Here is a 13,029-nt window from a genome sequence, read left to right on the forward strand (position 1 = left end):
TCCCTCAGGTGTCCCTAATTTCCCTCCTATTCAGCATTGACCTAACCCCTTTACTGGGGAACTGATTATATTGTTGAACCTTGCCTGTTATGCAAATTATGGTAAAATGGATGGTCCAGAAGACCTCTCCTCTAAAAGTTTAGACTTGATGACTACTTCTGTGCCTTAGGTGCTTGGATGTTGAGTAACCACCGAAAGGTCAACATTGCAAAGAAAGAGATATGACTTGTGGACAATAGCACAGATACAGCCTATGGCTATATGACCGAATTAGCTTTATGCCACAAGAGCTACATGGAGATGAGAGAGAAACCTTAAGGGGTAACCATGGACTCAGAGATATCCCCGATTATTCTGTTTCTGCAAGGTCACAAAAAGTACTTTCTACATAATTAAAACACTGCTGCGCATCTTTCTATACATTGGATACCAACAAAATGTAGATGTGTTGACACTTCTCATATCCTGGCTAGACTATTCCATTAGTCTATACCTCTTTTTTTGCCTGCCTCCTGTGTTCATGAAAGTGCTGTGCTGGCCAGGCTGACAAGCATGAAGAAATGCAATTTATGTAAAAGTAGTAGGACTTGCATTAAGTATTTATTTAAGACTGTGATGCCTGTTTTCTGCTATAAGGCACTGCTCTATATTCATTGCTTTTGACATTTTTCTCGAATTCATTGTTCATACGTTACAACAATAAAGCTTGACATTCCTTTACAGATTTTCAGTTTTGAGATTCATTTAATTAATCTTTTTTTTATCATTTGAATACAAAGTTTCCTCGAGTTATACAATCAAAACTGGTTTGATTGTTGAATGTTGTGTTCCCCAAGCATATTGGTGCTTACATTGAAAATTAATCTTTTTTTGATTGTAGATGGATTTCTGAGACTTGATCTGCACTTAAGTTGAATATTTATCTTCCTACTGGTATAATGCCTCTTTTCTCACTCTTGAATGACAGTGTTTGTTATCTTACATTTACTTTATGATGGTGGGAATGAAAAGAGTGGCTCTTGAGCTTTTTAGAACCTATAAGGACCTAGTAGAAACAACCCACAGATTGCCTCCCTTGACATTGCTTGCATGTTACAAAAGACTTTTGAGTGGCATGTACCCCACATCGTGTGACCTCCACAGGCAAATGGTTGCTGCTCAGGAGGAGGCCATAGGCTAATTTGAGAGGGAGAACCAGTGATTAGTAGTGAGTGGTTTTGGACAGGACCTCGAAAAGATGATGGTTGGTCCATCCTCACTCCCTGTTTTGGAGCTTCACAGTAGATACATGGAAACAGAGATGCTTTCCCGAAACAACTGCCTTTGCTTGCAAGTCTGTCTCTTTCATGTTGACCTGTAGCCTAAGCTCTATTCATTGAAGGCTTATGTTCATCTGTCCTATTTTCCCATTGGTTTATTTTCTGCTTAATACCATTTTTTCCGATTTAATGTTGTATGTTATTGATCTATTGCGAATCTTGTGCTGCTGCTACCGCATTTTCACTCTTATGAAGCTTTATTGACTTTTGCTGTGGCTGACAATGTAATTTAACCTAAATAGCTGAAAAGATTGCTTTCAGAATCCTCTCTGTTGTTTGCTATAATAACTAAAGTCCATTTTTATTGTAGGAGCTCAAGAAGGAAGGAAACCTAATACGCGCTCAGTTTGATCAGAAGTCTAAAGAAGCCACCCAACTGGAAGAGGAACTTAAAACAACCAAAGAGTTACTAAAGCTACGCCAGGATCATGTGGAAGAAGTGACAAGTAAAGTTATTTGTTTTATGATGCCATGTCCGCAATATAGAATAAGCACATGTGTGTTGAAGAAGAACATCACATTTTTTGTCTGATCAATGAATTAAATTATTTTTTACTTTATTTCTCCCAATTAAATGAGGCATTGCAGTACGGTAGGGAATATAAGAATTGAAACTGTGACACCTAGGTTCACAATAAACATGTTTAAGAAAGTTGAAGAAAAGTTAAATGTAGGAGTGATCTTTCAGAACAGTCCGGAAAGGCTGAATTTCTAGTTGATAGGATCACCACACTTTGAGTTCATTATGCAAGAGGAGCCGGTCTAGCTTTTGAAAAAGCATCCTCAGCAGAGCTAGCAACTCTGTAGATATTTAATGGATATAATTGGTCAGCTGTTCCCAATTCATGCTGAAGCCTAGGTCCTGCTTCATTGGCCAGTGGCAAACATATCCTCAGTTTACTGAGGGCACGTGCACATTCCAAGAATTGGTGAAGTTATAAGCTGAAGCAAGATTCACTTTCCTGCATTGTGGTAAAGCTAGTATTTCTGCACTGATCAAAGTCAAGTGGCTTGTTTAAAGTTGTTAAGCTAAAGACGTGAACCAGTGATTTGAACCTATAATCAACTATCTATATGTTTGAGATGATGGTAACCCCAATTTGACCCATCCCTGGTCCAGGATTGTATATTAAAGGTTTGATCAAGACCTCTAGTTAATTCACATTTGAATACGTAGAACCTGAGACCTTCTTAGTCATAAGCTGTGTATGGCTATTGATTTAACATACCATCTTATCCATCAAGATGGCAGCCTCACTAAAATCAACTGGACTAGAAGCAAGAGCTCCATTGCTGCAACACATATATTGCAAAGTGTTATAACAGATATGCTTCTATAGATTTTGGAATATTATATTATTAGTTTGAGTTTTATATAGTGCTAGCGAGACCTGAAAGGATTTGAGTGCTTTTCGTGTTATGTGATAAATTCATAAGAGTTATTGTTGAACAATAAAGCATTAAGTGGTTATAAAGTCACACAATTTTAACACAAGGACGCATTGAGGAATGGAATCGGGGAACAGATAGGAGACTGAAAGAGTTGTGTGTCCGTCTTGAAGGAACTAGTCAGAGGGAAACACAGAACAGCCTTTGTGTGTGCTGAAGCCGTCGTTGAGGAGTACAAATCCAAGGTGCTGTAGACATCGCCTGTCAAAAAACAACAAGAATACAATAGACAAACATCCTTGCAGCTTGTGGCAAGCACATTATGGCATGGACTGTGTTATCCGAGAAACACTTTTAAAAACAAAAATGTTTTAAAAACATGTCAGCCTTAAAGCACCTTCTTCCATTGTCACTCTCCCATTCTGACTCATAAGTGTCTTAGCCTTTCTGGGACCATCATGTCCAATTTCTGTTTTAGTACCGTCTTGTTCCCTTAACTGTATTGTATTCCTACTTTGATCAAGAATGCTAATTATTTTTCTTTTATGTCACCTCTGATCTGCTCCTAAGGGACCAGACTTCGCTGAGTTCACATCTGCTGTTTCTGCCGAAGACTCTATTAAAGACTCTATTAGAGGCACTCAAACTTATTTTGCATCCATAAACTCAATTGATCTGCTGCAGCATCCACTGCCCTCCAGACTCACCCTTCAACCCCAGAATCCAACCACATCCACCCTCCATGCCTACCAAACATGCCCCAACTGCCTCTGACCAAAACACACCAAGCCATCTCCAGCTGACCGCTACATCCATTCTCAATATCAATATTAATGTATTTATCTTATCTGTAAGTCAGTTGCAAGTGCACACAAACTTTACCGGGCGTCTAAAATTCAAATACAACATGTGAATCTTAGCGAGGCTTTTGCCACTAGCATTGGAGAACAAAAACCCTTGTCCTCTCAGTGGATCCCTGTGAAGGCATGGTTTCTCACAGACAAAGCTCAGACTCCCAGAAGATGGCTTTACTTTAGAAAAACTGAAATCTGTAAATTACTTTCTAGTTTATTTCTAGTAATTTAAGAATTACTGATTGAACTAAAATGTAGAGGGGCAGATGCAATTAACATGGAGCAATAGTTTACTTCAGGCACAACACAGGGATCAGCATTCTAATAAACATGTAATGCAACTCTTTTTCCATTTAAAAAAATGTATGGGCAATCTGGTCATACACTGCACAGAAGTGTCATGTAGCTAGTCCGTGCTAGGAGGCAGGGGCAGGAATTTTAATAAAGGATCTCAGCTGCAATCTTGCCAAGCTAGAGATCGAGCTTGTGCAGAGAGATTGTACTGTAGGTCACACAAACTGGATACTATACTATTATTGAGAACTGAATAATAAGGTTGTGCAGGGCTTTAGATGTGATTTGTTAGCTATGATTCATTTAAGCAATTCAGCCCATCACCAGAGGGTCAATCTTATAAAACACTGGTCCCATCAGTTCCCTTTGAGGCTGGTGGAAGGTACAAGAGAAAGTGGCCAGTGTCTGCCTATAGTGAATCTAGCAAGATTAGAATTGTGCCAGTGATTAAAAGTGAGAAAAAGCTTTTGTTTTCACTTCTTGCACGTGTGGCCTAGTGTACAAGGAGTATTCTCTGGATATTTGTGAACGTTTGGACTATTGTAGAATAAGTCCGCAAGCTTTTGATTAAGTTCCGAAAATGTGACCACTTTATGCCTCAGCAACTTTTTGAACATGGATTGCACATGACTGAAACTGTGCTTTAAATTGCACCATTTGTCCAAGAACTAATCTTTTTCTTCAATCAATCAATCAGTGTACTTGTAAAGCGGGCTACTTACCTGTGAGGGTCTGAAGGCGCTAGGGGAGGGGGTGCCGCTACTGCTCGAAGAGCCAGGTCTTGAGGAGTCTTCTGAAGGTGAGTAGGTCTTGGGTCTGCCGTAGGTGGGTAGGCAGGGTGTTCCAGGTCTTGGCGGGAGGTAGGAGAAGGATCTTTCCCCGGAGGTTGTTAGTTGGATGCAGGGGACAGCGGCGAGGGCGAGGCTGGTGGAGCGGAGCTGGCGGGTGGGGGTGTAGAAGCTGAGTCTGCTGTTCAGGTAGGCTGGTCCGGCGTTGTGGAGGGCTTTGTGTGCGTGGGTGAGGAGCTTAAAGGTGATCCTCTTGTCAACGGGGAGTCAGTGTAGGTCTCTCAGGTGGGGGGTGATGTGGCTGCGGCAGGGGACGTTGACTATCAGTCTGGCGGAGGCGTTTTGGATGCGTTGTAGTCGTCGTAGGTGTTTGGCTGGAATTCCTGCGTTGCCGTAGTCCAGTCTACTGCTGACGAGGGCCTGTGTCACCGTTCTTCTTGTTTTGGCCGGGATCCACTTGTAGATCCTGCGGAGCAGGAGGGTGTTGTAGCAGGAGGAGGAGACGCCGCTGACCTGTTTAGCCATGGAGAGGGAGGAGTCGAGGATGAATCCTAGGTTGCGTGCATGGACGGTTGGTGTCGGTGCTGTTCCCAGTGTGGTCGGCCACCAGGAGTCGTCCCAGGCTGAGGGGGTGGGTCCGAGGATGAGTACCTCTGTCTTGTCCGAGTTCAGCTTCAGACGGCTGTTCCTCATCCAGTCGGCGATGGCCTTCATTCCCTCGTGGAGGTTGGTTTTGGCGGTGTGCGGGTCCTTGGTGAGGGAGAGGATGAGCTGGGTGTCGTCCGCGTAGGAGATGATGTTGAGGTCGTGTTGGCGGGCCACTTGTGCGAGTCGGGCCATGTAGACGTTGAACAGCTGAGGGATGAGCCCTGGGGGGCGCCGCAGATGTCGGTGACCTCGGATCGGAAGGGCGGGAGCTGGAAGCTCTGGGTTCTGCTGGAGAGGAAGGATGTGGTCCAGTCAAGGGCCTTCTCTTGGATTCCGGCTTCTAGGAGGCGTGTCTTTAGAGTGCGATGGCAGACCGTGTTGAAGGGGGCTGACAGGTCCAGGAGGATGAGGGCTGATGTTTCGCCGTTGTCTAGTTGGCACCTGATGTCGTCTGTGGCGGCGATGAGGGCTCTCGGTGCTGTGGTTTAGTCTGAACCCGGACTGGGACGGGTCCAAGATGTTGGTGGCAGGCCAGTTGCATGTTGACGATTTTCTCGATGACCTTCACCGGGAGATGGGCCGGAAGTTCATGAGGTCCTTGGGGTCCGCCTTGGGCTTCTTGAGGAGGGTGTTGATTTCGGCGTGTTTCCAGGTTTCCAGGAATGTCGCTGTTTCGATGGAGATGTTGATGACCTTCCGTAGTTGGGGTGCGATGGCAGCATCTGCTTTGTTGAATACGTGGTGTGGGCACGAGTCTGACAGAGATCCTGAGTGGATGGAGTTCCTGACCTTGCGTGTCTCGTCGTCGTTGACGTTGGACCAGGAGGTCAGGCGGTTGGCGCTGGTGGAGTTCACAGGGAAGGTGGAGTCTGGCGTAGTAGGGGCGGTCATGGTGTCGAAGCTGTCATGGATGTCCGCGATCTTGCGGTGGAAGAAGATGGCCAGTGAGTTGCACAGTTCTTGTGAGGGTGGCATGTCGTTGGCGCTGGGGTTGGAGAGTTCCTTTACGATGCTGAAGAGCTTTTTGCTGTTGTGTGCGTTGTTATCCAGGCGGTCTTTGAAGGAGGATCTCTTGGCTAATCTGATGAGGTGATGTAGTCTGCGGGTGGCGTCCTTGAGCCTTGAGGCTTGAGCCTCGAACATGGTAATGTTATTCTATGAGAGAAACATACACTGCATAGGGATACTTGCAGTCGAGTTACATGGTTCTTACATGGTTCTTCTTCTGGACCTAAGGTAAGTAGTGGCCAAGGTCCTTAAAACCAGCAGCAGTTTTAGTTTACCTGCCTTGGTGTGTCAGGGTACAAAGGTGCAGGTCGCAGCTCTGAAGTCTATGGAAAAACCTGAAAAAGAAAAATGCAGCAAGTTGGGACTTGGAGACAAATCGGGCAGAACCCGAAGTGGGGGGGGGGACTCTGTTCGTGAGGGTCTCTGGGGCAAGGGTGCAATGTCGATAGGCTTTGACTGTGGGGTTTAGGTACAGAGGTGTTTTGTCAGGTGGGTCGACTGCGTGGTAGGCTCTCACTTTTTAGGACGACCTGGAGATGGGGACAAAACAGGACAACAGGGCCTCTCTTGACAATGGCCTCCCAAAAGCTGAGGTCCCACGTTGGTCTTGGTGGTGTTGGTGTCCGGGTTGGACACTGAACAAGCCTTGGCTTCTGCAAGGGGTCTGGTATCACAGGTATTGGTGTAATGCAGCTCCAAGGGGTCCGGGGTCTCCACACTTAGTGGGGAGATGGACATGACCTCCTGGAGCATGGCAACCTCCTCCTGGGCCGCTGCTGTGTCAGTGTGCCCCGTGGTCAGTGGATCGGTGAACCGGTTATTGCGGTCAGTGGCTGCAGGGAAATGGCTCCTCCACCTCAAGAGAGATGCATTCTAGTTTGACGAAGTTCTGGCAGCCCACTGAGGCTTTGAGAGGATACACAACTACAGGACGAGTCAGGTCTTTGCAATTGTCGGAACAGGAGTAGGCAGGAAAGGTTTGGTGCCAAGTCCACAGCTAGTCCACATTTCTTGCGTTCTTCGACTCTTCTTTGTCCTTCTTCTTTAGTTAGGTGAATCTGAGTTCTGGTGCCAGGGAGCCGCCTAAATACTGAATTTAGGGGCGTTAACGGTTGGGGTCACTACACCCCCTATATGACCACTTCCTGTGGATAGTGGGCATGACCATGTCCCAGAGTTCCTAATTCCACCAAAACCAAATGGTGGAGCCCTTCTTTCGCTGCGCACATCAGGCAGTCCACCTACGGAGTGTGACTAGCCTGGCAGTGCAACACACCTTCTTTCATAGCTAATTTCCTTCTTGTCCTGGTGCCATATGGGCCTCGGGGGGTGGCCTCTCCCAGGTCTGGGGGAAACCAGGGTTGCAACTTAAAGGTGGCAGGGCCTTTGAAGCCCCTGGCCTTGGTATGCAGATTCACTAGCCATCTGCTAGAGTAGCTGTGAACACCTTCCTCTGGAGCAGGCATTGTTTCTGGAATCAGACAGCATGGGCTCTCACCTCCAGTGGTTCAGAAACTCATCTGTGGTGGATGCCAGTCAGCCAGCACACTAGAGGACTAGTAGATTTTCAGGGGGAACCTCTAAGGTGCCCTCTTAGTGCATGTCATAATACATCTTATACTGGCATTAGTACATATTTATTAAAACAAGGCGTTTGATTCCAAACACCACAGGTTTCTGTGAAGCCATCAGGTAGCTGTGGAACTCCTAATGACCAATGCCAAGTACATATACTTACGAAGGCTTCCCTGTTCACTTGCACCATCTAGTAATCAGACTAAACAGCCCAGGGGCATATCTGCTTATGCATTTATGCCCTCACATGTACTGTAATGCACCCTGCCTCAGGCTACAAAGCCTGCAGTATGGTTGACTTAAATTTATTACATGCAGTGACTTTGGCATGGTACACAGTGAGTTTTCCATCTTGTGTTTCCACTCCTGATGCGCACCATGACAGGCAGTCTGCAATTTGTATGGGGGTCCCTTAGGGTGGCATGGTGCCAATTGTGTTACAATTAGACCATTGGACCTTGTTTTAGAGAAAGATCATTGGCACCGGGCCTGGTTAGCAGGGGCCCAATGCACATCAGTTAAACATTAGTACCAGTGGCAAAAAGTGGGGGTGACCATGACAAAAAGTGGCACTTTCCTACTCAACACCCCTAATCCGCAAAAGGAAAGAGGATGAGAATAACCTTTCCCAAGGGAGTCTTTATAGTCTAAGTGGAAAAACCTGGAAATGCCGGTCCTGGCCATTATTGTTGGTCTCGGATAGAACTGTCCCACGCCATGCTTAGAGGCATCAGTCCTCACAATGAACTACTTTGTATAATCTGGAGCTTTTAGAATGGGTGCTGAGCACATTGCTTCCTAGAGTGCCAAAATCAAAAATGTAGGAAGCTGGCTCTGTATATACTATACCAAATTAAGGTATAGTGTGCAGAGTCCAGGGTATCCCCAAAGGCTTACAGGCTTACAGAGGTAAAAGTAGATAACCTTACTCTCTATTAGGAGTAGTGTGGCTCACTGGTTAGAGGCGGCAGGCCTGAGAGCAGAAGTCAGCCTGGGACCAGGGTTCAATTCCCGACGCGGCAGGGTCGTGGACCTTGGTCAGCGGACTCGATAATTCTCGCTTCGGTGCTTACTCTAATCAGGGGTTCCACTCGGCAACTCTGGGCATTAGCTTGCCTAATCTCCACCACGGCCCCACCAATTCCGGGGATGCCTGGCTCCACCTTGGGGACTCCCAGCAAGGGACCATCCCACAGGGAAAGCCAGGACGGGTTCCCCTGAGTTATACAGCGCCGGGACGCCCCGTTGCTGGGGCAGCTGTGCGCTTTACAAGTATACTACATTTACATTTGTGGTATTGTGGGCGAGCAGTAAGGCTTTATCAGAAGGTAGTGTTAAGAATTTATTGTGTTTTATTTTTAGAACCAAGCAGTAATTGGTAAGTAAAGTTGTACTTTTCAAAACAGAATATGCAAGCTGGATGAAATTGACTTTATTACAGGATGGTAAAACATTTAAAAATAGTTGATATTTGTGATTATTTTTTAGATTACTCTTGAGAGTACTTTTTCAATTACTTTTTCTACTCTGTGTGGTATGCCTAGATATCACACTGGGACATTTCCTAGACAAAGGTAAGTAAAGCACTTTGACATTAGAACACTATGTCTTGGGTTTCTATACAAACACAACTCAACACTTCAAAATTTTTCAGAGGAAAAACAGGCATTGCAATCCAATGGGAGAAATGTGGTTATCGGTTTGCAGGTAAGCAAACTTTTTTTTTGCGTTTAGAACATGGGTTCCTCCAGGGTTAAAGATGCACTCAAACAGCACCCTCAGCGGCACTAGGGCGGCCAGGTTCAGAGTGCTGATGCCCAATGTTAGGGGCTGTTGGTTGGTCACTGCTCTCTGGCAAGCCACGGGGTTGAGGTAGCAAAAGCTCCTATGGTTAAGCTCAGGGCAAACGGACATCTGAGTTAGCACACAAGGTGCACCCACATCAGCGGCTGGGTGCAGGCTGCTAAGTTGGCGCGGGTGCTCTGTTTTAAATGGGAGATCTCTGGTCTGAACAAAGACTGCATGCTTGGGCAGGGAGGCTTCTTGGAGGCAGCCACCGGTTGGAGAGGTAAGTTGGATGCAGGGGGGGACCAGGACACCGTCGGTTGGGCCACCCAAGACCGTAGGCCTTCAGGTGCAGGGGGTGTCTTTAGGCGTCGGGCTTCCTTACCAGCTCCTGCCGCAAGCGGGGGGACCTTCCAGGTAGAGGCTGCAGGCGTTGTCTGGAGGCTTGTTAAAGGTCAGGGGTCACTGGATCCCAGGTCAGGTTCGTTGGTGGGACCTCCTCCTGGCGTTGGGCCACTCAAACTTTTGCCGTGGGCATCTGGTGCAGAGTGGTGCAGACTCGCGGATTCGGCTGGAGCCAGAGTCTGTGTTTTGAGCAAGTTCAGTGCTCATGAGAGACTGAGTCTTTGCAGGGAAGTCAGGGCAGGTTCTCTGGGTTCTGGGGGGGTTGCTGGACACAACGGGGTTCAACTGGAGCAGGTCGAGGTCGGGACAGACTGGTAGAGCTGGAGCCAAGGCAGTTGGTGTCCCCCTCCTTCTTTCATCACAGCTCTTCGGTCCATCTTGCTTGTCTAAGGCGGCATGGTTCGGGTTGCCCCTAAATACTAAATGTGAGGGTGTTTCAGGTAGCTACAGGTCGTGACCAATGGTTCCCTGCCTTGGGGTGCGTGCACCCCCTCTTATGCAACCCTCCAGTGGGAGGGGGGCTATATGCCTCTCTCTGGTTGGTTAGGTCCCACCTATCTTCAAGATGGCAGGACTGAGAGTAGTGCTTCGCCTCGCCTTCTTCACCTGAGGGTTGGAGTTTGCAAATGTGGGCATACCTTTTCTCCTATCTTGGTTTTCCTGCCAATTATCCCTCCGAAAGTGGGGGTTAGAACCGGTGGGGTCAGTTGCTGGGAGCAGCAAAAGGCAGGGATAGCTAACAAAGGAGGCAGGTCTTTAAAGTTTCCCCTTCGTGGACCCTGTCCATCCCGGGGGAGGAGGCTTGGCACCTCTGCCCAGGATTTGCTTTGTTTCAGGACCTCAAGAGCGGGAGTCTCAACTCAAGGGTCCAGAAATATGTCTAGGGTTGGCAGCTGGCAAGCAGCCACTCAGCCAGGACACTAGAGTTAGGTCATTTTTCAGGGGGCATCTCTAAGATGCCATCTGAGTGCATTTGGCATTAAATCCAACACTGGCATCAGTGTGGGATTAATGTGCTGAGAAGTTTGATACCAAACTTCTTAGTCTTCATGGAGCTGTGAAGTTCGGGTGCCAAACTCCATGCCCATGGTTTAAAAATGGCTTTATTGCACTTAAAGTACCTGTGAATGGAACAGGTACTGTAGGGGCCCAGGGCTCTTGCCACTGGGCCCTCACCTGTGGTATAGGGCACCCTGCCTTAGGGCTGTAAGACCTGCTATATTGGCAGCGAGATTGGCACCCTTGCTGTGGTGTTAGAACTGCTCCCGTGCGTGAGGGTGATTTAAGGAAATATATATCTGCTGGCAACCTGTGGGCTGTTTATGTTTTTATCGCTCTGTGATATTTTTAAAAATCATCATTTGTTCATTTGTCACATCTGTCTTTTTAACTCTGTTTGCGGTGACTACTACTGCAACTGTTTACCTTACTGTTTCTATCACTGCTGGTCCCCGTTCCGCCAAGGCTTGTGCCGATAGTGCGGAGGGACAGGAAGTAGCAGTACACCTTGCAGCGTCATCAGAGCTGCCCCGCCCTCTTTTCCTACATATTCCCGTCACTGGCGCGGACGCGCGCAGCAGCGCGCTGCCGGCGCCTGTACGCCGCCTCCCGCCCTAACCCCTGGTAAATTCATAATTTTATTTGTTAGTGCCAGTGGGTTGATGTCTTTTGTGCTGCAATCATGATTTGCTATAGTCGGCAGGAACTTCTATCATTTAATCTGTGTAAGTTATCAACTAATTACTCAGATTGTCCCGAGGTAATCTATCCAACCTTTGCATCCTCCACTGTAGCTACAAATGTAAATTCGAGGAGCCCGCATGTGAGAGCACCTGCCAACCCTCAAATAACAAGTAACACCAGCACTAATGCAGATCGTGACACCTTTACAGCGCTCTATCTTAACACCAGGTCCATTCCTAAGCATGCTCTTGAACTCTGGTGCCTACTGGACAATAAAAAACCTGATATCTGTTTTTTCACCGAAACCTGACTTCACAGCCAGGCATCTCCTGATATAGCAATTGCCTTCCCTCATGAATACCAGATTATTAGGCATGACAGGGTAGGGAAGAGAGGTGGTGGCATTGCAATTGCGACAAAGTCTCCCCTGGAAATTACTAAATTGGAGTCTCTTTCAAGCGAGAGGCTTGAAATCTTAATAATCAACATGAAACTCAATGCTAACTCCTTTGGAAGGGCAGCTCTGGTTTATAGGCCCCCGGGAGAAAAATCCCAATTTACCAACAATCTACTAGATATACTAGCATCCCATGTGTTGGCAACCGACAATTTTATCCTATTAGGGGATTTTAATCATCATGCGGAGCTAACACATGATAATAACTCTTGTAACCTAATAGCTGCATTGGAAACCTTGGGTCTCGTGCAAAGGGCACTTGGCCCCACCTATCAGGCCGGTCACTCTCTTGACTTAATTTTCACTAATATGGCTAACTTAAATTGTGAACCACCGACACCCATGATCTGGACTGATCATTTCTTGGTCAATTTTAAATTCCCTAAGCCCCTGGGTTCAAGGAGAATCACTCAGAAAGAAACTGCTTTTATTCGACCTTGGCACAAACTTACACCTGAGGCTTTTCTGACACATTTTGTACCTCCTAAAAATAATCATGATAATATTGAATTATTGGTAGCCCAACTGGAACAATCCATTAAAAATACTCTGGTTGAAATGATCCCGGAAAGCTCAGTCAATACTAAGAGTATTGCCTCACCTTGGTTTACGGAGGATTTGAAGCTGGAGAAAGCGAGTAGCAGATCTGCTGAAAGGCGATGGCGGAAATATAGAACGCAAGAAAACCGCGACAGTTACAAACTCATTCATTCTAATTATTTAAAAAATATAAAGAAAGCCAAAACGCTCTATCTTTCACAGAGAATAAATAAGTCTGCCTATTCGAGTAAAGAATTGTACAAAATTGTGAAGGAGTTCACCAC

The 13,029-nt window shown here is 46.5% G+C and overlaps 1 protein-coding gene across 1 annotated transcript in view; it reads left to right on the forward strand.

Annotated features, from left to right (window-relative positions):
- The window catches only part of CENPF (centromere protein F), a 421,242-nt gene that overhangs the window by 122,442 nt on the left and 285,771 nt on the right, over positions 1 to 13,029 (forward strand). The window contains exon 11 of the mRNA XM_078649780.1: positions 1,630 to 1,765. Coding sequence (XP_078505906.1) covers positions 1,630 to 1,765 — 136 coding nt within the window. The remainder of the gene's footprint in view (positions 1 to 1,629; positions 1,766 to 13,029) is intronic.

The sequence above is a fragment of the Lissotriton helveticus genome, chromosome 6, assembly GCF_964261635.1.
Source record: "Lissotriton helveticus chromosome 6, aLisHel1.1, whole genome shotgun sequence".
In the NCBI taxonomy this organism is placed as follows: domain Eukaryota; kingdom Metazoa; phylum Chordata; class Amphibia; order Caudata; family Salamandridae; genus Lissotriton; species Lissotriton helveticus.